Source organism: Rhagoletis pomonella, unplaced genomic scaffold (assembly GCF_013731165.1).
Source record: "Rhagoletis pomonella isolate Grant_MI unplaced genomic scaffold, Rhpom_1.0 Rhpom_scaffold_00007, whole genome shotgun sequence".
In the NCBI taxonomy this organism is placed as follows: domain Eukaryota; kingdom Metazoa; phylum Arthropoda; class Insecta; order Diptera; family Tephritidae; genus Rhagoletis; species Rhagoletis pomonella.
The window spans coordinates 52582891-52608041 of NW_023458561.1; the positions used below are offsets into that span (position 1 = coordinate 52582891).

The following is a 25151-nucleotide window of genomic DNA, read 5'->3' on the forward strand; positions in this document are numbered from 1 at the left end:
GAAGAATACGGAAAATTCTATGTGTGTTAGTTATGACAGCATTTTTTAGTTGCTTACATTAGAAATTATTTATTTCAACATAAAATTTTTTTGTTTAAGACCTTTTTAGGAACCTTCAAGTCTTTGTTTATCGATTTTACTCCGCAATCAATTTTTTCCGCAGATTTTCGGCAATTAGGTAATTGGAACAAACATATATAACAATATGAGTGTCAGTCACGAATTTAGGTGAGTGAATTTATAAATTAAAAAAAAATATTTAAAAATGTTTAAAAATGAGACGTAAAATTAAAGAGCCCGGGCTGTAGATGGGAAATAACGTTTTATGTTTTGAAGTTAGCTCTTTGTTATCGGTACAGGGTGATTTGAAATTAGAGAAACCTAATCATGCCGGGCTCAGAAACGTCTAGGACTCTGACTAACATTTGGAATATTGACGTAGAATACGTCTTAGTAACTTAGTAGACTGATCCTTTTTTTAGGTTTTGAATAGGGTTGCCACCTGTTTAAAATTTTATATTCACTTTTGGCGTTTTAACGTTTATTAATAATAGGTCATCAAAACCTATCAATATCGGCCTTATCATTATCTCGGGCACTGTAAATAGTTGACCGTTCGTTTCCAATTTTGTACATAAAACAAAATTTTTTCTACCCACTCTAATGTATACATATGAATGTATGTTTATGTCTATGTTTATATGTATGTATTTATTTATTTGTGTATAGGAGTAACTAATATCCTGCTACAGACAGCATTTAAAAGGCACCCTTTCTTTGTCAGATTATTTGGAAAGTAGCTTACATTACCAAAGGAAAGAAGCGATGCACATTTATTGCGCGCCATCAAGCTTATTTGTAAATGTGCATGTATGTATGTATGTACATACATACATACCTCTGTGTAAAGCCTTATATATAAATACAGCAATCGGCGTCATAACTTAAAACCGCAACAAATTGTTGAATTAGTGCACGCATTTATTACAAAATTCCATACCACTTCGGCATGACCGGCAAGCAGAGATCTCATCTACTGGTGGAGAGAATGAAAGGCCATCCTTGGTATGGCAGCAACAAAAACAAAGGTTTAGTAAAATATTTACTAAAAGGACATTAGCTGAATACCATGCAGGTTATGAAGTGCCGGGCCCACAAAATTTTCAATATAAATAAATTCTCAAAATTTCACAAACTCACAAATTTGTGTACGAAAATAAAAGTAACAACTTGCACTTTTCAACGTGGGCAGCCGTCGCAACGATCCGTACCATCCGTCCTTTATATCCTTTTCCATCCCATTTTCCCCCCTCCTTCGCTTTTCGTTTTTCCTTGAGTGCGTGAATATATGAATGAATGAATCTATGCATGACGCAGCAATGCTCATTCACTTACAAAACTTAGAGATAACTTACAAATTGTTGTTATTATTATTGTGCCTTTGTTTTCTTTTCATATGTAGATATAAGTTTACTTTAGCCAATGTTTTATTACATACAGCATCAGCCATTTTTTGCTGTAGATGAGTTGCCCTTTTTTATTAGGATTACAATTGTGCGTAAGACAAAAGGTGTATGTGCACATGTTGTTTTTGAACTGAGAATTTCAAGAAATTCTATAAATTGTGGTGATGATGACATTGGTAGTGGTGGCGCAAGCGAAGGTTTTCGTTAGCTTCATTGTTGCGGCATTATGCCTAAAAGTGCAAATTTTCAAATCTCAGCAAGGACGCATTTAATACAAAAGCGCTTATAGAACTAACTAATAGACCCCCGGTATGTGGTATATGGCTGCGCGCTTGTTCATAGCGAGCATGAACCCAGTGATGAGTAATAGAGGTGAATGGAACAGCAAGGCATGCTGCTACACTTTTAATACAAAGAGATAAATCAGAACACATTACGATTGGAATTTTATAGCGAGTACTGACTTTATTCAAACTAGAACCAGATAATCGCTGTAGGGCAATGAACAACCGACATTAATATATCACTCAAGCGGTGTGATTGAAATCAATCACTCACCCTTCGGAGACATCATTCACCTGAATTATTCTTTTATATCTTTTTATATCTAAATACTTGGAATTTTCACTATTTTGTTTTGATTGCTGAATCATTTGGATCTGTTTGCTGATATGCCATCCATAGCGCTGATAGCCTTGATACCCTTGGTGCAACTATCTCGTTAAAATATTTATAATTTGCGATACAAAATTCGGTTCCATACAGTTACTATATCTCCCAATCTTAAAAATAAAATTTATTGAGAATATTATCGATGATGACTCGCAGCATAATTTGAAGGTTAGGTTAGATAAAGTGGTCGTCCCCAGTAAGGGCGCACTTGGACATTATAAGGGTGGAACTATGTGATTCCACTAGATTTTGGTAACCAAACGCCGCTTGCCAATCACTCACTAAGTTCCAAAGATGCGTAATATTAAAAGCTGAAATTTATAACGTGGGAGCCTAGCGTTCGCTGAGGCGCTTATCTGTCCCAGAGTGAACCGCAGGTGGTTTGAAAACATTTCGACGCTGTTGAGAGCGTGGTGGGGCATTGCCTGACCATCAGTAAGCTCAGGGCCCTGATTGTCGTTGGACCCTTTTATGGATGCAACACTCTCCATATGTCTAGAAATCGAAATTTCATGCCGATGTAAAGTTCATCGTAGAAGACTCATACCAACTAGCTAGCTATTTAGTCACCAGTTTAGTTTAACCTACACTGAGAGAGAAACAATTTTAGATTTAAAAATAAAGGCCGGTCCAGATAGAACTTTCGCGTTGGCTTTGGCGTTGGCGTTAGTTTGACAGAACGCACATTAAAAGTAAGCTTGCTACAATGAACGCTTGGCAGCGAATGCTTGGGCCACTACACTAACATACTAACGACAGATAAATTAATATTTCATATCAATAATTGCATTAAAAACGATATTTCTTGCCCGCACTTGATTAAAAAAGAAAAATATTTCACATAATTTTATTTATTTGCAACAGCTGACGAGCGACGCACGCGAAAAGTTGAGAGTTGACCATCTTTTTGCTTTGTGTTGGCGTGAGCGTTGTCGAATTTTGGCTATGTGGACGGCTGCATTTTAATTCATGTATTCATAGTCAGCTGTTGAAGCGACGCCAACGCCAACGCAACGCCAAAGTTCTATGTGGACGGGCCTTAACATGCTAAGTTTAAAAAGAAAAGAAAAGAGGACCCACTCAACGTCGACAGTGCTGTAGCATAAACAGTTGCAGATTAACCTTATTCTGTTCGTTTCAGCACTGGGATTATATTGCAAGAGAAAAATTTATGTCTCCGTGAACTCTTGTAGTGCATATCAGGCCAATTACTGTCCCAGATGAAATGGAGGAGCTCCGACATCTCTGCTAAGCTGCTGAAAGTGTATAATACAGTCGCTTTGCCTGCATAGAAAGGTTTAAAGCGACATCACTGGTTATTCATCCGGAAAATTTTTGTTGAGAAATAGTATTGTTGGTCTAAGCTATCGTTGCAATATTAGTGCAATAGCAGAATGTCGAAACACTTGCAGTTTTTAATTTTTTTGTCTGTATTTTTGTAGTGCAACTTCAAGCATAAGGAACTTTAGACCCAAGGCTCACATCGTTTTCTCCAATATAGTTGGCTAAAGCTTGCATTGCGGCATACTGAATGACGAGTTGGCGAAAAAGGGTATCCTTGAAACGACATAGCCGGGCAAAGACTGGAGAGAGAGCCCCTGTCCAGATCCCTTTGACCCAGAGTGGATCAGGCAGATAAAATGAGCTCCTTGTGCTGACAATGTAACAGCTTTCGCATTTGGTGGGGATTCTGAAAGCTCCGTTTCCAATCATAATTCACGCGGTAAGACTAAATGAAAGGGAGGATGGCAATGCCCAGCCTTCGCATTTTATAACCAACCGCGCGGAACTCTCGATGACTGGTATAATCTGGCTCCGTAATTTCGCAATTCGATCGATGAGATTTCGAACGGAGAGAGTTGCATTGTCTTCAGCAGTCACTGTAGCACAACTTAAATCCAGTACTCATCGGCACAATAATAAAATAAATAAAACAAGACTCTTCTACTGCCGGGTTGCTTCTCGCCCTGTTAATACGCACGCCTGCCGCAAAGGGATTTATATGCTTTAAATTAAATACCATGTCAGGCGAAGCGTATGATACTAATAAGTGGTAGCGGTAAAGTTGACTGGCAAAGGCCAACAGGGGAAACGGTGGGTGCGCATGTCAAAGGAAAGGGCATAGTAAAATAGTCGAAATTACAACGAAAGTGTTCAACTGAGGTAAGAGGACGCCAGCAGCAGCAGACGCATAGCCTAGGGTAGCGTAGCGGTGAGGATGGTTGCGTAACGACGTACAGCGAACTACATTCATAGAAGTAACTGGCAAGCAGGAAAAAGAACGGAACAGGATTCGGAAGTAACAAAGCAACAGTAGCAACAGCAGTGGCGGCGGCGGCGGCGGCAGCAAGTGGCAAGTGGCTAGCAACAAAGGGCAGCAGCCGTTCGAACAAGTGCCACAGCGACGTTGCAAGTTTCGTGCCACAGTGTCGGCAGTGCGTGCATAAGTGGCGAATAGCAAATGGTAAAATTGCCAGCAACACTGCTATGGCAGCATTGCAACAATTTAAACTTGCCGCCGGTAAGTTAACTAACTCGTTAGTATGTGTGTGTGTGTGTGTGTTTGCATGTGCGCGCTACTAGAGCGAATTAATATGAATTTTATTATTTAATGAAACATTTATGTTGGCTTCTTAGCTGAGATTTTCGGCAATGACGCTGAGCGTAACCAAGTGCCAGCAAATTCCGGATTCATGGAGTGGTTTGTGCAAGCGAAACGTGCGATCTAAGCTTACCACAATGTTGCACGTTACATGTTGTCGGCTGTGTGCTGCCACTGCTGCTGTGACTGGGGAATTGTTTTGAGGTTTCAACCACCAGCACTGCAGACCAATCTGCGCCAACTAAAACCATCATTTCTATCGTAGCGACCATCAGCATTGCCATTACCACCACTAGGGATGCGCTATCTTGTCATGATTTTTATCTCCTCTAATGGTTGTTTATGTGACTGTCGGCGAGAGTGAGCTCAGCGCGGAAGAATGACAACACAAACTACCAAGAAATAATGTGAAGGGTTGGTTGGTAAATGTTTGAATAATTAATTTCAAACTTCTGTACCGTACCACACGCACGCTCATATATTTTTTGGTAGGACTCGAAGTATGTGCGACTTGACAGCTGTACAAGTGCTTCTGCATATAACCCCCAACTTCGTTGCGACGTGCGTCGTTTTCACGGTGCATTTATGTTTATTTTACGAATCGTTTTCCACTGAATTGTCTTTGTGAAAGGCTTAAATGAACTTTTAAAGCGTTACATTTGTAATTCTGGCCAAGGAATGAGTTGTTACCTATTTCATGAACATTTATTACATTACACCCAAAATAATTACAAAGAGAATGCCTAAAATGCTCAACACAATGGGTGGACGACGGCAAAAGCAATAAATACATTCAACCAATTTTTGAATACATACTGACTTGTGTGGGTAGGAACGTATGTATGTATGCATATCCATTTTCAAGTCTGGCATACACTTTGAAATTTATTTTAAAGCATTTAAGTATTAAAGATTGGGTCATATGAAAAGTCTCCGCGGATTTTTAAGAAAATTTAAAAAAATTTAAAAAATTAGTTTTAATCGAGTGCATATAAGGCCATTATTATTTTTGCAATTTTCTTGGGGCTTCATAATTCCATCGGTGTACTTTAAATTCTGTGGTTTAACCAGAGTCTTCCAATCGAAAAATATTGATTTCCAAGTATTCCATACTATTTCTTCGAAAAGTTTTTTATTTCCATTTAATATACATGGAAAACTTTAAGCTTAGAGCGACCTCTAAATATTTTTTTTATTTTTTGCTTTCAAACTAAGCAAGTAGGGGTACATTTTTTTGACGTAGGACAATCCTAGGGCGTGGGAGCAATAAATTCCGACTTTACTCTTTTTAGACTTTTTAGACCAACCTCTGTTGCCAGAGTGCCAGGCTACTTGCTCAATTTGGTGAATACTTATATGTTTTGGCTGGAACTGCTGGGAGAAATTCCTTTCAAGGGAATTTTTAAGAAAAAAGATTGTTTGATGTGAGCCCAAAAAAAGACATGGTACCGAAGTGGGAGGTTGCCACCCACTATCAAAAGATACATATTTAATTTTTAAGGACAATTTTTTGGGCAAATAAATACAATTTCAAAATTTAAAAAGTATTTTATGACATTAGCGAATAGGTGAATGCTGTCAAATCTTGAAATGTTGCGATCCGCGGATTGGGGCTACCTTTATTTTCTACATCGTGGCTCTGGTATACAACAAGCATTGACAACAATTCGAGATATAAAACTAACTCTAGACGAGAGGTAACTATTGTCTACCCTGTACACAGGCTGTAGCGTACATTATAGAGAAAATTTGAGATTTCTCTATTTTGTTTGTAGTTGCTAGAGTTGCTCTACTGTTTAAAATTAATTGAGAGAGGAGATTTTTATTTCAGCAAAACTCTAGCGAGATTCCTATATAGTGTACACTTAGCTTAAGGTTTAAGTATTTTATATAGACCTATTTAAAATGAATATTCGCAAAATGTATTTTTGACTTTATTCCGTGAAGAGTCTATGCGAGAGCTTTGCTCTCATTAAAATTCTTAATATTAAATTTGTTAAATTTAGTGGCCTGCTGATGGCATAGAATTCATTTTATAGGGAAATTTCGGTTTAATTCGGTTTTATTGAATAAATCGCCTTTGCAAATATTCCGCACACGTTCAAATTACAAACAATCAATTTTTCGATTTTACGATCGCCATCTTCGGTGTAATTTTGCGTTCGGCACAACGCCAAAACTGGTTTGTCTTCAAGCAAAACCTGAAAAGGGATGACAAAAATTCACTAAAAATGTAGTCTAAAATCTCACCTTTCAAACGCGCGTCAATTTAATGCAATTGGATTAGTATTGCCAGATGTATGGCTACCAATACAACATAGCGACAAAAATCCGCAGCCACTTTTCATATGACCCAATACTTATGTATATTGTGTGGCAAGTTAACACAAGCGTTAAAAGGACTTTAAACATTGCTCGGTCGACCACTTGTTCTTCTGCTTGTCTTTTGAGTTTCACATAAATTCCTTTTATTTAAGTATGAAGGCAATTTACAATACTTAGACTTAGTTAAAAACGTTTTTATTGGTTTTGGACGAATGGGTTTTGAAAATGGTGCCTTTTGGTGTTTACTTCTTGTTAAATATAAAACTTTAGATAAATAAACTGAAAGCTGTTGGATGTTTTGTTTTTGCTTTACAATCTAAATGACAAAAGGAGTTCAACAAATCATATACATAATTACTAGACTGTGGATTTTTATGCAGGAAACTAAGCCTAGAAATATGTATCACATACCTATAAGCATAGTGTATAAATTTGTATAAATTTGTTTTTAGTTAAGTTGTACATATTTTTAGGCACCGTTTTCTGCATAAACATCCGCAGTCTAATAATTACTTACTAGGGTGCTAACTTTAAGTTTGGAATGCCTAATTTTTGTTCCTCATGTTCTTTGAGATAGCATCAGTAAACGGAGTTAGAACCTTCTTTTGCAAAATAATAAAGGTTTTGCAATCAGAGATCCGCAAATAAACTTTCCCGTAAAAAACACAAAAATTCGGATCTTTTCAAATGTCTGGCTAATTCAAAAGCAGAATTACTGTTAACTTCCATAAAGTCAATCGATGAAATGGATTTGCCAGTGAATCTGCCCAAAAGTGTATGGAATCCTTTAACTAGGGTTCTAATTTTAAGAACGGTGCAGTTCCCTGGTGGAGCAGGAAAGTGAATGTAAAGCACAAGTTTGTCAGAGAGATTTTCAAGCGGGCAAAAAGGTGACATAAGTGAGGGGAGTACTGCGCTGAAAGCAAAAAGTTGCTTTTATTAGCGCCTGGAAGAAACGGAGACAGGCACGCACTGCTCAAATCGAAAAATCCAAACTTCGCTTCAATACTACCGATAAAGAAGATAGGCTATCGACTTCTCCGCGGCACGGACATGGATGTTATTAGTATCAAGCACGGCCCAAGAAACATTCAAAATATTAAAGAACGAAAAAGTTATTAAAGAGCCTACGATCACCTGTGTAATTTTGAACTTGACTCATAATTTTGCTTAAACAAGCCATCTTTCAAAGCCGGTATACTATATATGATTGAGCAGTGGGATTCCGTCTCCCAAGAAGAGGTGGTTACCTGCTACCAACCACGCAAACATAGCTTATAAGCTGGACGAAAAGTACTGTGCTACTATTGCAGAGAAAAATGCGTCATACAAAGGTATAACGTAGACAACAGCTACGCATGCAACAATTGGGGGATAACGGGAGAAGAGGGGTAGGAAGGTCTATTTTAAAGAGAAACAGGAGTGCGAAGGGCTAGAAGTGCTGTCAGCGCGGAGTAATTTCGAAAAAAAGTGTATGGTATATTCGAATTTTACGTTCGATTCTAAGCAAAAACAAACTATATACCAAAAATAACATTTGATCCTCTCAATTTTTAAAAGAAAAATCTGTATGTTATAATTTTTTTCTGAACGAAATTAATTTTTAATTTACAAAAGTGTGTGTTTTCTTCATATTTAAGAAACTACTAAACTAGTTCGTTATGCTTGTTTATTACGTACAAAATTTATGGTACAATGAAAAATAAATTTCGACTAAAAAACTTACAATATACAGTTTTTTTTTTTAATTTTTGGTATGTATGTGGTTCGTTCGCCATGATTGCTTAGAATTAATCGTAGAATTTGAATTTGCTATACACTTTCTTCGAAATTTTTGCTCCGATATAAATACTCCGCCCTAATGTACACACAGCTCTGTTGGCTTGGCTAGTCATGCAGACTGACGATCCAGATCAGAAAGTTGCTAACGCAGTAACCTACTAGTGGTACCAGGTACAATTCTCATTGCAATTTGACGCCAGTTGAACCCCATTAAAGTCACATTGGCGGCTATAGTGTTAGAAGGGGAAAAACAGAAGTATCTTTAAAACCCTGAATTTATTTGTGCGTTGCTAGATATTATTGAAGATCGTACTTCACTGTCTTTCCTCTATCACTAAAACCTTTTATTTTCTTAAGTTAAATGCTCAACGAAGTCCCCTCACCTTTACTGTCAGTGACTTATGCAAATAAATCAAATTCATTGCTCCTATAGTTATTACAAAAACTAATTGTAGTATATTCTCATAAAGATAAATATACTTATAATACCCATTTAACTAGAACTTGGAAAACATTTTCCAAATCTCTTCAGTGAAATCAAAAATACCACTCCAATTAAATATTTTAGAAGAATTTCCATATTTTAATTATAAAAATGTTAAATCTCTGACATTGCCGAAGCGAAATGAAATTTTGCACTTTACGATCGTTGTTTCCAGTCCAAGCCTTGACAAGCATTTTAAAATTACCGTGTATTAGTGTACATGGGTACTCTCCTTTAAAATGCACCAACAATGTCAACTGCATCTTTAAAAGCTAAACTTTTAATTAATTTATTAAAGTGGCTAGTAGAAAACAGCCAACAGGCGTGTATTACCACTAGACAGTTCCGCAGACAAACAATAATAGCAACAACAAAATGAAATACATACAACAACAACATAATAGCGTCAAATCAATTAAGGTAGAACAATAAACCAAAACAAGCAACCGTCGACAAGTTAAAGGTAGGCACTCGTAAATCCAAACAAAGTCATTAAGTGAGCGGCGTGCGTTTCAAGGAGTAATACGAGTTTCAAACACTGCCGCATACTGATACACTCATTTCTGTGCAGTGAAAACTTCGACTTTTCTTGACAATTTTCCACAACCAACAGCCAGAGCACAATACCCGCCTGTCATATAGTCTACTTTCTGTGTGCTGCTTGCTGGCTTTGCAAATTTTACTTCATACAAACTCCATTTCATTATCCTTTCATCTCAATGATGCTACTCTGTGGGACTATCAGCCACTTTTGTTCGCCCTCCACGCAGATTATGTCGTTAGATAAACGAAGCTCACTGCTACCGGCCAGTATTTTTGAAGTTTATTTTACAAGGCTGATCTTTCAGCGACGAGCCGGTGGATAGTCTTTGGCAGCCGAAAAAGGGCAAACAATTCAGACTTTGTATTTGAGCCGCTGCCGCCGCCGCTTTGTATTACTGACGGGAATGTTGTTGTTGTTGCTATTGTCATTGTTGTTGTTTTGTTTCGTAAATGCTACTGCTACTAAGTACTGCAGCTTGTTCGTTGTTTTTAGCGCAACTTTGCAGACAGGAAATAATATTCATCATTTAATTAAGTCAAACTTGGAAGCCAACTAAAAGCGGGTACAAATGCGTACTGGAATAAAGTAGCTTGCATACACATACAAACATATAAATAGACATACAACATATATATACACGCAAGGTACATGCGAAACTTTTGGTTAATGAAATTAAAATTGATTAGAGTAATTTGGCTATTTTGCCTTTTGATGAGTTGATCATAATAATTTAATTTGATAAATTGTTGGCTCTCGGGTTAAAGGCGCACAAAATGGCTAACGGCAGGTGAGATTTGATTTTTGAAGAAGATAGATTGCCTTAGGCTATTTATTGCACTCACTTGATTTATGAGAAGCTACTTAAGGTATATTTTTAAATATGTTTGTGTGTATGTAATTACTTACCCAGTCCTGTTATCGGACCAAATACGGTGTTATCGTCTGTAGTGCTGCAGTTCCAGCGGCGATTCTTGAATTGAAATTGGCATTCCTGAAAATAAAAAAAAATGAAAGGAAATATTGAGTTTTCATTAATTTCTTAATGTCGAAATTTTACAGGCAACCAGCTAAACAAAATAGTGACATAAATATGAAAATGTACACTGCCGGCAAAAAGTATTGGCACAGATGCTTTTTTACAATTATAAAAAAATTTTGTTGTAATATTTTTCCGAAATTTATTTACAAAAATATGGTTCATTCCACAATAAAACAACTTTCCATGCAAATTTTCAACTTTTTAAGTCAGTTTTTTTAGAATTTTTAGAATTTAGTGTATTTGTATCTCAATCAATTTTATTTTAATAAAGTAGAAGCTCTAAGTGGCAACGAATTACCGTTGATTTTTGGAAAGTTTTTTTTCCACAGTCTCTTCCATACAAAAAAAAATTTTCGAAAATACGTTATATGGAAAACATGCAAAACACCTTCAACAAAAAAAAATTCTCAAAAATCAACGCGATTTTTGACTAACTTCGGACTTGCACTTTTTATACTAGAATTTGATAGGCTACCAATTTGCATACTCAAAAAATTCGGATTATAAAGTTGAAAATTTGCATGAAAATTTGCTAAATTTTCGCGAGTTTTGCACAAAGTTTATAAATTACATTTTTGTGTTTTTTTGTTGTGGAATTAACCATATTTTTATAAAAAATTGTCGGAAAATTATTACAATAAAAATTGTTGCATATATTGTAAAAAATCAGCTGTTCCAATACTTTTTGCCGCAGTGTATGTATGTATATCGTTATTGGCCCAGTATTGTGCCTATTCTTACAAAAATAGAGTACAATTCTGATATCAAATTACAATTAGAGTCACATAACCGTCGCAAAGTGGTTCATATTTAAGTGTTCATAATTCACTTGGGCCTTCATTTTTTACTCAATTTGATAATTATTTTTTCATAAAAGCTTATAAAATTTTCAAGTGACCAGTTGAGGGCGATTTTTGAATTTTTGTTTGATTCCATTAAATTTTTTTAGTGCTAACTGCAGAAATAGCAATCTTGAAGAAAATCGATTCTACTGTTCCCAATTTCATCAAACTAAACTTTTTTTAGATTTTTAAAAAAATTTTGGTATGCAGTGTTTGAGTTCATTAAATTTTAGTGTAATAAACTGCAAGTTAGCGTTGATTTTTAGTAATATACATATGTACATATACCTATAATCAACCTCATTGCGAATGCCTACACTACATGGCATTGCTTAAAATTTCGACTCGGCTGGTGTATTAAAATGGCAAAACTTGGCAGCCAGTACAAAAAAATGGAACAGATTAATTATACCGAAAAAAGCTTTTAATTTATTTTTTTTAGTAACGCCTTTCATCAGCCACCCTATTTTTCACAGTTCCATACATATATTGGCTCATCTATTCTGCCTGGCCAGCGCACTCCTTATATGCATATATGACGATGGTCTCTCTGCCAGTGATTACCTGCACTTGCATATACGGCAAGAAAAATCCACACATTTAATAAAGCCTAGCGCTCAATAAAAGCCAGTGTACTAAAAAAAAAAGGGATAAAGGTAAAACAAATTGCTGCTTTTAAGTTAACTTGTCAATTTTCCCTTCCAATTTTGGATGCCTAAACTCACTCTGCATATAAGACATAAAGCCCTTCCTCTGCTTCAGTTCAACTTGAAAAGCAAAATGCTAATTTTCGTTGACTTTTTGTTTTTGCGAAAATCACTTGGATCAGCAAAACTCGATTGCGCATGAAATTTACTAAGTAATATCCAGAAACTGCAACACAAAAAAAAACCTAAAAAGAAAAGTGCCAAATTTATGGCAGGTTGCTGAAAACCCTTATGCCACCATGTAAAGTATGTAAATATTAGGAGTCAATGGGAAGAACAAAATTGCCAAGTCAGCAGTGCGTCAAACACACCGATTGTCTGCACCTAATGTACTCGACTTTAAAATGCAAATATTCGATATGAGTTAGTGCTGGTCGCAGAGCATAAATGGCTGAGTCCTGTGTGATACATATGTGCATATATAAGTATGTGGAGTAGGCATATAGTATGCGTAATGTGACCAACCGTACCTCTTTCGGAAGTACAGTACTTTTTTTTGAGTCGTTGTGTTTCGTACTTCTGAGATAGCGTGTTTTTTCAATACAATTCTGAAATATGGCGTTCCTGAAAGGGTTTTTGGGATAGGGCGTTTTCGAACCGGCTGCCGAGATAGGTCGATCTTCCACTTAGTAGTCGATATGTAAAACTGAATAAAAAAAATTAAATTGTTCAAAAATATTGTTCCCAGCACACCAGCGGAGTCTGATAATAGACCGAAAAGTTTAAAAATATTATCATTACGTTCCTTTTAGGTTTGCCCCGATCTATGGAATTTTTGACCAGATCTAGCATATTTTCTATTAAATACATGTGAAAAGTTCTAAAGTTAGACAAAAGTAATTAGGCATTATTGTTCACCTCCAAATGCATTTAAAACTGCCATAAAGTCAACAGTTTGTTTTTGCGGTGTTTCTTTCAGGAATATTCGGGAACCACAAACAGTTTCTTCTGGACTGAAAATTTCTTTTTCAATTTACAGACTAAATAAAAAGAAAAAGGTAAACAAAATAACCAGTGTTGCCAAGTGTTGAACTTGAAAAAGCATAAATCCCAAGAAAAGACGAGTTTTTCTCAAAAAAAAGGCCCAAAACATTTATCTGAGTATTTAATGGGCTGTATATGTATAAAAATAGTTTTTGTATGGATGTTGATTTAAATTAATAAAAATCAATGTTTTTTGCTCAACGGTCGAATTTTTTCTGTTTTATAAAAATACAAATATTTACGTCCAAGCGAAGTTAAAACTCTTGTTCTTATTTTCTAATTTGCGCTGGACGCGTTGCCGCTTCGCTTAGATCCATGAAAAATTTTTAAATTTTTTCCTGACTGTTAATATGTTAAATTTTTCTTTGTTCTGCATAATTTTTTCTACAATTCCTGTCAAACGAAATCAAAAACAAAAAATTAAGCTTCATGAACTATGTGGTAGTATAAATCTACACTGCAGTCTCTTGTGATCTCGTAAACTAAAGGACCATAAAGAACTTTTCTTTCCGACTGCTTGACACCTGAATCATAACGAAATTTCATTTCCCTTTTTAATGTGCCTTATTTCAGCGCACAGTGGGAAAAATCTGTCTGTGTCAAAAATTTGTTGCAAACATGTGCTCACTTACGATTGTCATTGTGCCATGATTTTTTCCATTTTTCTAAAGTTGATCAAATATTTACGATTGCTATTGATTTAGCTTAGATTTTTTTTTTAAGATTTACAGATTTGGTGTTTTCAAACTTAAAAAAAAACGAACCAAGCACTAAACTCAAAATGTTTCGTGTTTCTCACTCCATATTCGGAGCGCTCCGAAAACAGTCATTCGAGGTGTTAACGTGGGAGTTCACTCCATATTCGGAGTGCTCCGACAACGCTTTTTCAAGGTGTTGCTGTGAGCGTCCTCTTTGTACTCCATATTTAGAGCGCTCCGCAGTTGCTGCCTATTGGAATGGACGTAGCAATATTTTTTTTCAATGTAAAACTTTAAACATTTTTCCATGAAAATATTTAAGAAGTGGTCTAATGATTTTTAAATCTGAAATGTTCGTCTCTGTACGATTAGTAGATCGCTGGGAATAGGCGCCTTGTCTTAGAATAATAAATAGTATAGATTTTTAATTAATAAATTTTATTTGTTGAATTTGTACACTGTTACCGTTTTTTGTATATTCTGCTTTTACCATTTTCTCATTACTTTCATATTATTTTTGGTTTTCAGTTTCTGTACTTCTTTGAGCTATAAAATAGTTGGTCACATTAAGTAAGCGCAACTCTGTGTGTGTACTATACATTCTCAGTGCATGCAAACTTAAATGGCTGTGAAGGAGCACAGCACGCCAAAGGCTAGAAAGAGCAAAATTATTTCTTTACATAAGTGCAAAGGGAAGAAAAGTGGCACACAAAGCGGTCGAGTATGTGTGGCAAGCGGAAATGTGCTGCATAATGTAGTACGTACATGCACGCATACATAGTTTCATAGGCAAACGAACGGACATGCCAGCTTGCATCGCATAACTGTAAACGTTTGCATTAAAGTGACGGTTTTTGTAATTGGCAACAAGTTTTTTGTTGCATACTTATTAGCTGTTTGTGCAAGTATTTGCGCAGATTTTCAGCTGGCCTTTTTGTGCAGTTTGCCACGAAATAAAGTGGAATAAATATTCGCACTTACAACACTTAACATGTTTTTTTTTGTGCAATAATTTGCCAACTAGAGGCACAGTTTGGTGAAAGCGGCTGCCTTTATATACATACATATGTGTGTGTATGCTTGTAAATTTCAATATTTTAATGCAATATTTTTTTTATGCACGTACATATGTATGTGCTATGTATATGCAATTGCACGACTGCTTATTGCAATGCAGCTGTTGCAAGTGCAATTCAACTCATTTGGGTTTTTTACTCGATTGTGTTGCCACATCACAAACACTTGAAGTGGACACTTGAGTGCATTCAAATGAATGGGCTGCTCGCGCGCTTTTTAAGGGTTGCAACAACAAAAACAACAACAATGGAAAAGCGTTATTTAAAGCTTTACAATTGCAGGGCACAAGTGGCGAGTGGTAAGTGGGTTTGAGAGCAGCAAAGTAATCGCATTGAAAACGCATAAAGAGACAAAAAGCAGCCATTACCGAAAAAAATCGGTTGCCAAAGGCTGTCGTTACGGCAAACAAAAAAGAAATGAAAATATGTAAAAATGAAAAGCATTGAATGGTGACAGAATTGCCTGAAGTGGTAGGTTGAAGTATTTTCTCTTTTTTTTTTGCCACAAATGTGCGCTGGTAAAAAGATAGCAGTGGGGAAATAATGGAGGTTATAGCTGTGCGCCGGTAGCCTTAATTAATGTGCAAGTGTTATGCAAATGGAAGCGTGGCGATTTGGCACAAAGTACAAGATACACGTGCATGCACAGGCCGAATGGCATTTTCTATTATTTTTTTCTTTGTTTTTTTTTGTTTCAAAATGTAAGCCATTGCAAATCTGACTCCTTCTAGTGCCGGGCTTGCAAATAAAATCGAAATATCTCAGTCTCAGAGCGCTAGAAAACGGATGAACCGCAGTGATGTCTGGGAAGTTAGCATACGGTATGACGCAAAACGAAAAAAAAAATGTTGCTCTGAGCCTTCCAATAGTTCTAGACATGATAAAAATATAGTAAGGTAGAACCGCTGAGAGTCACTTTTAAAATTCTTGAAGTTTCCAAACAATTTAATGTTTAAATTTAATCACAAACTCACACACACATTTTCATTTCCAATCTCAAGCAACAACAATTTCGAACAATTTCAATTTTTTATTTTCACTTTTATATGATTTTAAAATGTTGGCAAACTTCAAAAAAAAATCATGGCCGACAAATTGACGGTTCTACCTTGCTATGTTTTTATCATGGTTCTAGAGTTCTTGAAAAAGAAACAAAAGTTGTGGATATTTATTTATTTATTTTATTTATTTATTATAATCAAACACACAACCATGAGTTATTTTACAGTGTTTGAACTTAATTTAATTATAAAAGCTTAAAAACTAACATTAAGGGAAACCGTAGGTTGTAAAAATGTGTAAGGAGGAGAAGAAGAACAAAGAAGTATTAGAAAAAAGAAAAATATATGTGTACGTGCATCTTAGCAATTTAGAGGGCAAAAATTATGTAAGAGCTCATTTTTAAAGTGCGATGTACTTCGGATAGTTTTGATCTTATATGGCAGAGCGTTCCAAAGACGAACAGCAAAAACAAAGAACTGACGTTCAGATACAAGGCAACTGTATGTCATACTAAGCAGGTTAAGTGATCGGGCCGATCTCGTGAATTGAATTCGTTCAACAAGGTATTTGGGCTCATGAGAGTTAATTACCTTGTGAAGCAGCATTAGGCATTTTACTTTTAATAAATCGTCGAACTTTATAGAAAATATTTTTAAGGCAAAAACAGATATGTGATCACGACGTTTTACACAATACACGTATCTGGCGATGTTGTTGTAGAGGATATTAAGTTTGCCACGACACAGACTATCACAATTGGCATACAGTTCACATCCATACAATAAGGTTGGTAACAGAAATGTTTTAGCTAAAAGCAGTCGAATTTTCTCTGGGGTAAAGTGCTGAATAGTCCATAATGAACGGAGCATGCCATAAACCTTGCCTATTGCACTATAAATGTGGGTATTCCACGATAGGGTTCTATTGAAAATTATCCCTAGGTTTCTTGCAGTGTCAACAAATTTTATAACAGAGTTGTTCAATTTCACTTCACTGTAGCCCTCAAGTTTGAAAGTCTTCTTGTAAATAACGATGCACTGTGATTTACTTGGATTTAAAAGTAACCCATTGTCACAGGCCCACTTGCTAACGTGATCTAAGTCAGTGTTGAGGTTACTAATACAATTATTAACGGATACAAAAGGGCAACTGACATATAGTTGAACATCATCTGCATATACATGAATATCACAATATTTTAACACACTTTGAAGATCGTTTACATATAACACAAACAATAGAGGACCGAGAGTCGAGCCTTGGGGAATGCCTTTAGTTACGGGTAAGCAGTTAGATATAATGTCACCGGCCCAAACAGCTTGTGAGCGATCATTGAGGTATGATTTTATTAAATTTAATGCTGTCGACGAGAAGTTAAACAAGTTGCTAAGTTTCAAGGCTAGAAGATCGTGATTAACAGTGTCGAAAGCTTTGGAATGATCCAGAAGTGTTAATAAAGTCACGCGATCGTTGTCAATGTTTAGTCTGATGTCGTCTGATACCCTAATTAGCGCCGTTATACAGCTTCGGTTGGATCTAAAACCAGATTGGTACCTATTCACCAGCAGGTTTCGACTCAGAAAAGAATTTATCTGAGTATGCATAATGCGCTCAAGTACCTTGGATAAAAAGGGTAGTATTGCGATGGGTCTAAAATCCCCATTAGATTTCTTAATTGGAATGATTTTTGCCGACTTCCAACAGTGAGGAAAAACAGACGTGGTCAAAATGCTGTTGAAGACATAAGTTACGTACGGTAAAATTTTAGGCAATAAGCATTTAAAAAATTTCGGATGAATTCCGTCTATACCAATCGCATTAGATTTCACACTGAGGACGGACTCGACAACGGCACAATCATCAATATTGGAGAAGGTAAAACCAGGTATTGTTCCATTCATACATACACTGTACTTTTCACGACATATATTACTGCTACAGGCGGATAATTGTACAAATTTCTCATTCAGCTCATCTACGTTTATATTCTCTGAAACATGATTACTTTTGTTGCCAATTTTTTGTTACTAAATTTATTTTGAATCTTATCGAAAAATGTCTATAAATTTTCTTACTCTTTCACTCACCCTAATTCTTCTTGTGTTTTTCTCATTGTTTTCATTTTCGTCTTTATCTTAAATTTTGCCTTCACTTCTTTGAAAACTGGAACACATTCTCGGTCTCTGAAAATTACCTGTGCCGTATTGTATATTTTAACCATTTCTCTCCGCAAAACACTCAAAAATAAGTGATTAATCTCATTTTTAATGTAATGCCAAATAAAATAATTAAACAAATAAATAAGTAAGCATATAAAACCAAATCAATTTTCAAATAATTTTCTCTTCGATACTAGCAGAAACATACGACTAAAATGCAAATATTTTTCAATAAAATAATTAGGTGAATTGGCTATTTTGCAATTGTGCAAATAATATTTTTGCATATACTAACTCATATATGTATGTATGTATGTGCATACACACATCCGTTTTCCAGGCATATGCACTTTTAAAAGCAAACATATGTAATGTGGCATACGAGTATCCGGTAAGCCTTATGGCAACATTTTTACCACATTTTACACACATATGTACATACTCCTACATGCACACAAGCTGCTCCGATATTTATTTATATATGTCGGTCGGTTTGTAGCAGCTATCTCGGCGCAAATGAAAATGAAAATTGAAACATTTTTCAGCAAAAGCTTTCACTAAAATTAGTACATTGTGGCTTAATATGTATACATTATTTCCGCCAAAACGAACTTTGTATTTGATAAACTAATTTGAATTTAAATTGAAATTAAAATTTTCTAATTGAACGCACAAACAGCAGCATCATGAACAACACCAACAACAGCTAAATAACGAACAATCTTTCTAGCCTAGAGCTGTGTGAGCAAATGCCAAAAATGACGCTAGTATTTGCGCCTGCTGAGGATTCCAGGCAGTGGTTGGTTTGTTGGTTGCCCGTTCGCTGGTTAATGGCATGCGTGCGGGGGTGCGTGCGAGGGTGCAAGCCTCGGCGGCCGGAAGAGATAAAGTAAATGCATATTATTTTTTTTTGATGTGGCGAGTGATTGGGAGTGTGGTGGAGGAAGCACTGGTGGGTGGTCGTCGGCAAATGCAGTTGCATATTTACGATTTCGTAATACAGCTGAGTTATTGCAACCGGAGGGCGAATGCAGCGAATGCGATTGCAATTCATTACGCGTGTTACTGTGTTTTGCTTGTGCATTGTTGCAAATATGTACATAAATATGTACGCACGGTTGCATGCATACCGAAGCGTAAAATTTCATTTGTGATTTTGTTTTTGTTTTACCCCTTTTTTTCGGAAATATTTAAGCCTTTGTGTCATCGCGATCTACATTTGCATTTTGTTTCATTTCATTTAGATTCTATTTCAATTTCGCTTTTGCGTTTTGTTTGAGTGTCGTGGAAGTATAAAAAATTTTAACAGGCATAAGTAGGGCCGTCTCTTGTCTAAAACATCTAAGCTGAGCACGAATGTCTCAATGGTGCTACCAAATTAAAGAGATTTTTGAATGGAACGACTAAAGTTAACCTATCACTTTTATGCATAACAAATGTTAACTCAGCTATATTAAAAAAAAAAAATGCTGACCCAATGACCGACTGAACAGCATACTTAGATTATGGAATGAACACTTATTCATCCTGCTGTATGGTAAGAGCACCGAAACTGAAAGGTAACTTGAACACTAAAATGGCGGGTTCGACTACCCTACTTTGACGAGGTAAGACGCGACGATGATGATTTTAAGGGTTCTCAGCCCATTGCATATATACAGATGAACCAGAAAATCTACAGGTACCTTGCGTTTTTACGCGCAGTTTGTATCATCGGACCCCGTAAGATAGGCACAAGCTATTCGTTAAGAATTTAGGTTATATATGAGCAAATCTCAAGAGTTTTTTTTTGTCGAAAATGGTGGCACACGTACCTTAGAAAGTGCATTATCTTCAGTTTTGCATAAAGAACAAGATTTAATTGCGAAATTGAATTTAAGTGAAAACTTAAAAAAGATATACTAAAAAAGTCAAAATAACAACTCGTGCACATATATTCGTAAATGTGTAACGTATACACCCCGTAGCACCATACCACGACAGTTAATACGTTATTTAAAAACAGGGCTGCAAACCATTCCAAAAAAAAGGTGCTTGTACCGGTTCATAAGTATTCCTGAACCGCGGTTCGGTTCGGTTCAAATGTTTCAATTTTTGTAATGGCGGTAATCTCTAGACCAGTCTTAAATATACGCTTCCGGATACAAACAGCACAAATCTACATACACAAAAATAAAAGGCTTCGATGTTAACATCAAATTCAATTATTCACATTTATAGGAGTGGGAAAATAAATATATATATTTTTTTGTTGTTTTAAGGTTTCCTTTTTAAATATAGTTCGTCGCCTAACAAAAACTGCATAAATCCACGTTTAAAGCTTTGTGCATAAACTATGAAAATTCTTCAAAGTTTCATCTAAATTGCAAACTTAAAAAAAAAAATCTAGAAAAAGTTTTTAAGTTTAAAGCAGATTTTTGGCAGTTTTTTTACGGATTTAAATCTTTTATTGCTGGCGGTGATATGCATTTTGTTGCATATAAAAATATTTCAAGCATTTTTATATTGACGAAATTATAACTCAGAGATGCCATTAAACTCATAGTGTAGCATTTTTAGGCAAAGTTGTGGAATGAAAAATTTTTTAAATGCTTTGGTGGATTTTGAACCGAACCGAACCATTTTTTGGATTGGGTTTCGGTTCGGTTTTGACATTTCAAAGTAAAAATGGTTCGGTACATGATTGGGTTCGAAGCCCGAAAAACAGCGACGGTTTGATTCAAAAACCAGTTCGTTTCAAAACCGGTTTGCAGCCCTGTTAAATGTAATGTGTTGCAGAGGTTAGCCGTGCGCGTTTTCAATTCGCAAGGCCTGGGTTCAAGCCCGGTGCAACCTAACATCACAAAATTAAAAACAAAAAAAAAAATTCTAAAAGCAGTCGCCTCCCAGTGTATTTCTGCCATGAAAAACAACTTGTCATAAAATTATAATCGCCGTTCGGAGTCGGCGTAAAACTGGTGGTACCTACACTTTGTGGGACAACATAAAGGTGCACGCCGCAAAACGGAGGAGAAGCTTGGCCAAACACTAACATATGTGTAAGCGCCAGTCTTATATATTAATTTCTTCATGCATATAACAACTTTCGAGTGTGCCAATAAAAACAGTAACATTGGAGTTTTTTCGCAAATCATCGACATCAATGTAATTATTTTTCATTTATTTTTCATTTTTGAAAAATCCGCATTTCACCCACTTTCCTGGCTCGGATCCATTTTCGGATTTTTTGCTGGCTACGTAGCGAATAAGAAGTGTGTCTAAGTATTCGTTTCTCGGGAATTTAATTTAGAGACTAGCAAAGAGAGTAAGTAACCAACTAGCTACCTTAACCGAATTTCGTTTTCCAATATTTTTAGACAAAGATCTTCTGCTAAAGAGACGCGTGTGCTTATCTAAAATAATGCATCGGTCTCTCGCTTTTGAAACCTGTTTATCAACTTTCGAACCTCGGTGAAGTCGATTAGCCTCATTGCGATCTTGCCTGGTAGTGGCTGAATTTTCCACCATACACTGATTCTTGACCCTAATTACCGAATTTTAAATGAAAGCAAAAACCTTATTTCAATTTTTGAGCATTCTAATTTTTCTACAGTCTAATTAAATTACAAGCCTCTTACAAAAGAAGGTAATGACGTATGCATATTTACAACTCATTGTTTGCTTCTTCTGTCCACTTTACCGATGGACGTGGATGTACATGTGTAGTGCTCATTGAAATCGCATTATCGGACCATGAGCTTCGAAAAGGCTTATTATTTATAGCCATTTAACCCTTTTTTGTGCAACTTTCAGCAAACCCATTGTTATTAAGACCCCTTATCGCAATATGAGTACGCCAACCACACAACGCATGCGTAGTGCCGTAAGCATACTACATGCAAAATGCAAAATGCTCACTAATCACATACATACATACTCGTAGTTCATAACAACAAATACAATATTGAATAACCCTATTTCCAATCAGGTTAATGATGTATTAAAGGAGTTTTCCGATATGAATAGAACGCCTGTCTTATCGCGTTCCCCGGCAACATGGCATCAAATTAAATTTAAATTGCGCACAATAACAAGCAAAAGCGACTAAATTCAACCGGCAACGAAGGACTGCCATACTCCCGCATGTTTGTGTGTATGTGTGTGTGCATGTTCACATATGCTCAGCTAATCAATGGCGCAAAATCAAGATCACAACTTCCAGCGACATATCCGTTTGCACGGTTGAGTGAATGCATGCATGCGAGTTTGAGCAAAAGCGCTGCGTGGCAGAGAATCGAGCATTTTGGTACCGTTGATGAATGGAAATTACTTGACTTTAAGTACAATGCAATACAATGCAGCTCGGTTGATGTTGGTGTGCAACGCGCGGAGTTGCGATGGCAGTAAGTGGAGATGTGGTTGGTGTTTCAAATGTACTATACTGCCGTATGTGGCTGCCAATTGCGCGTAACGCCGGCAACATGTATATGTATATGTATGTATGTATGTATGGCACTACGTTGGCCATGGGTAATTCACTTTCTCTGCTATTCAGCTTAATCATCACGCTAGTGCGCCTTCATATATGCTATAAATTTATTGATGGAGTATGAATATAGTCGGCGCAGGAGCAGGAGAAATAGACATACATACATACATACGTTCATATGTGAATTGAGCAGCATTCTCGAAGACGGTTTATCGGCCTGCAGGGTATGTAGATATTTTGTAACTCATAGAAACAAAGTGATGGATGTATTGACGGACACCCAACTAACAGTTTTGGGTCATTTTGCTCCATATAAAAGTGTGGAAGTGCTAGGGATACAGTGTCAGTCTTGTGACACAACCATAGGAAAGTCAGTCCGGTCGACAAAGTAATTACTGTGGATAAAGTAGGTTGGGCCATCAGATCCTTGCAACCCTATAAATCTCCCGGTCCTTGTGGAATCATACCAGCCATCGTACAACGAACAAGCGCTACAATAACACCCTGAATAACGGACTTCTATAGGGTCAACCACTTCCTAAGCTATATACCAAAGCCATTGTGGTCGTAAATGAGCCAGAAAAGAATGCATGACCAATGCATCTGAATACCCTCTATGTGGTGACTAAGAGATATACATACGTACAGTGAAGTCGCTATTGATCGTAGCAAAACGATCCAAGGAAGCCAAATATTGGCGCAAGATAGAGATATTTGATTAGCAGGAAATAGAGCCGCTTTTTTACGGTAATTCCCTGGCGCTTTGATATCGTAAACACACTATTGAAACGCAAAATAGTTCATGAGGTCTTCATCTGGTGGTAGGCCCTAGAGAAGACTACGCTAGTGGAAAGCTTGGGCTCTTGACGTCGTGATCAATATAGCGCCCATCAGCATCGAATCCGAATCGAGAATCCGATGAACTTTTAGACGGATCCATCGAAGCTTGACGGTAGATTGTGTATAGAGGTGTTTTGCGGTAATCTCTAGATCAGCCTTGAATGTACGATTCCGGATCACTGTAGTTTTAGCAATACAGCAACAGCTCTTATAAGGATGGCAATTCAGGTACATAAATATCTACAAAGCGAGAATTACAATTACGGTGCGCTCGGACGAGTTGATTTGGAAAGACGCCTTCAAGCGCTAGAAACCAGGGAATCTGCTACTGCAGTCTTTCTGATCGAGCGTGGGCCGGATGCGCTCAAAGGCTCCTTTTAGACTCACAAAGCCGCCCCTTTTAATTCTGGTCGATGTATGGACAAGACACTATCCGATGAAAGTTCACGCAAATAATGGAAATATCACAACGCACCTTTTTTGTGTGTCTTGGATCGATCGAAGCATATGCACTGCTTTTTTTATTCGATAATCCACATTTTCCTTTAGGCAAGGCCAAAAGACTTAACATGAGCCTCTGTTTTTGTAAAAATTGCGAAAATGAGAAAATCTTCGGCGTTTGAAAGGTTTAACCCTCTCGATATGTTGGTAGATATTTCACACCATAACTTACTTGACTTGCAGTCGTAAAACTTTTCTCAAAATTCGCTTTCAGAAATTTCCGTATGTTTCGTTGGGTTGTAGCAAAATTCTTCCACACAATTGTATGTACATATGTATGTATATCTGATAAAGAGAAGCGGTGTTCATGTGTATGCGAAAGTGAGCTATTGTGTAATGTTGTAAATTGTGTTGCTAAGGGTTAAAATTCAATTACACTGCCAATTTATGGAACAAACTGCCTCGGTAGTAGCTATTGACTGCGGCACTTGCACGTGCTATATATATATGTATACATATGTATCCTGTAGGAAATGTATCGAAGTAGTTATAAGCTAACTTGAAGTTGATTAAGAAAGAACTAAAGGTCACTATTATCTGTATACATAATTTCTTTGAGGAAAGCTAACTATGTTTGAATGGGGATGGCCACGAAATAGTCAAGGGTTCTTACCTCTGTACTAGATGTCAACTAATTTGTAACTAACTACTCTTGGACATAAAATATCAATAAGAAAAAACAATTTTTTTACTTTTGATTTATTCACATTATTTGACTTAACATATTTGTTTACATATTCTGCTGTTGCGGATCCTATATTCGAATTCCGTGAGCCGTATATAACTTCAAAATTATATTATAAAAAAATGTTAATTATTTGTAGATACTGAATTCGAAAAAGTATTTGCCAAGTGCAGAGAAAAAGTGTATTGAAAGTGAGGGTATTTAACTAGAAAATTCTTTTAGGAAAACAAACTCCCGATTACGACAGCATGACTCCTGCATTTTTTCAACTAGTT

The 25151-nt window shown here is 36.4% G+C and overlaps 1 protein-coding gene across 1 annotated transcript in view; it reads right to left on the reverse strand.

The window, feature by feature from the left end:
* The window catches only part of LOC118743898 (protein Wnt-5-like), a gene marked incomplete at its 3' end in the record, with an annotated part of 280007 nt that overhangs the window by 111996 nt on the left and 142860 nt on the right, over positions 1 to 25151 (reverse strand). Inside the window, exon 3 of the mRNA XM_036476661.1 lies at positions 10782 to 10866. Within this exon, the coding sequence (XP_036332554.1) occupies positions 10782 to 10866 (85 nt within the window). The remainder of the gene's footprint in view (positions 1 to 10781; positions 10867 to 25151) is intronic.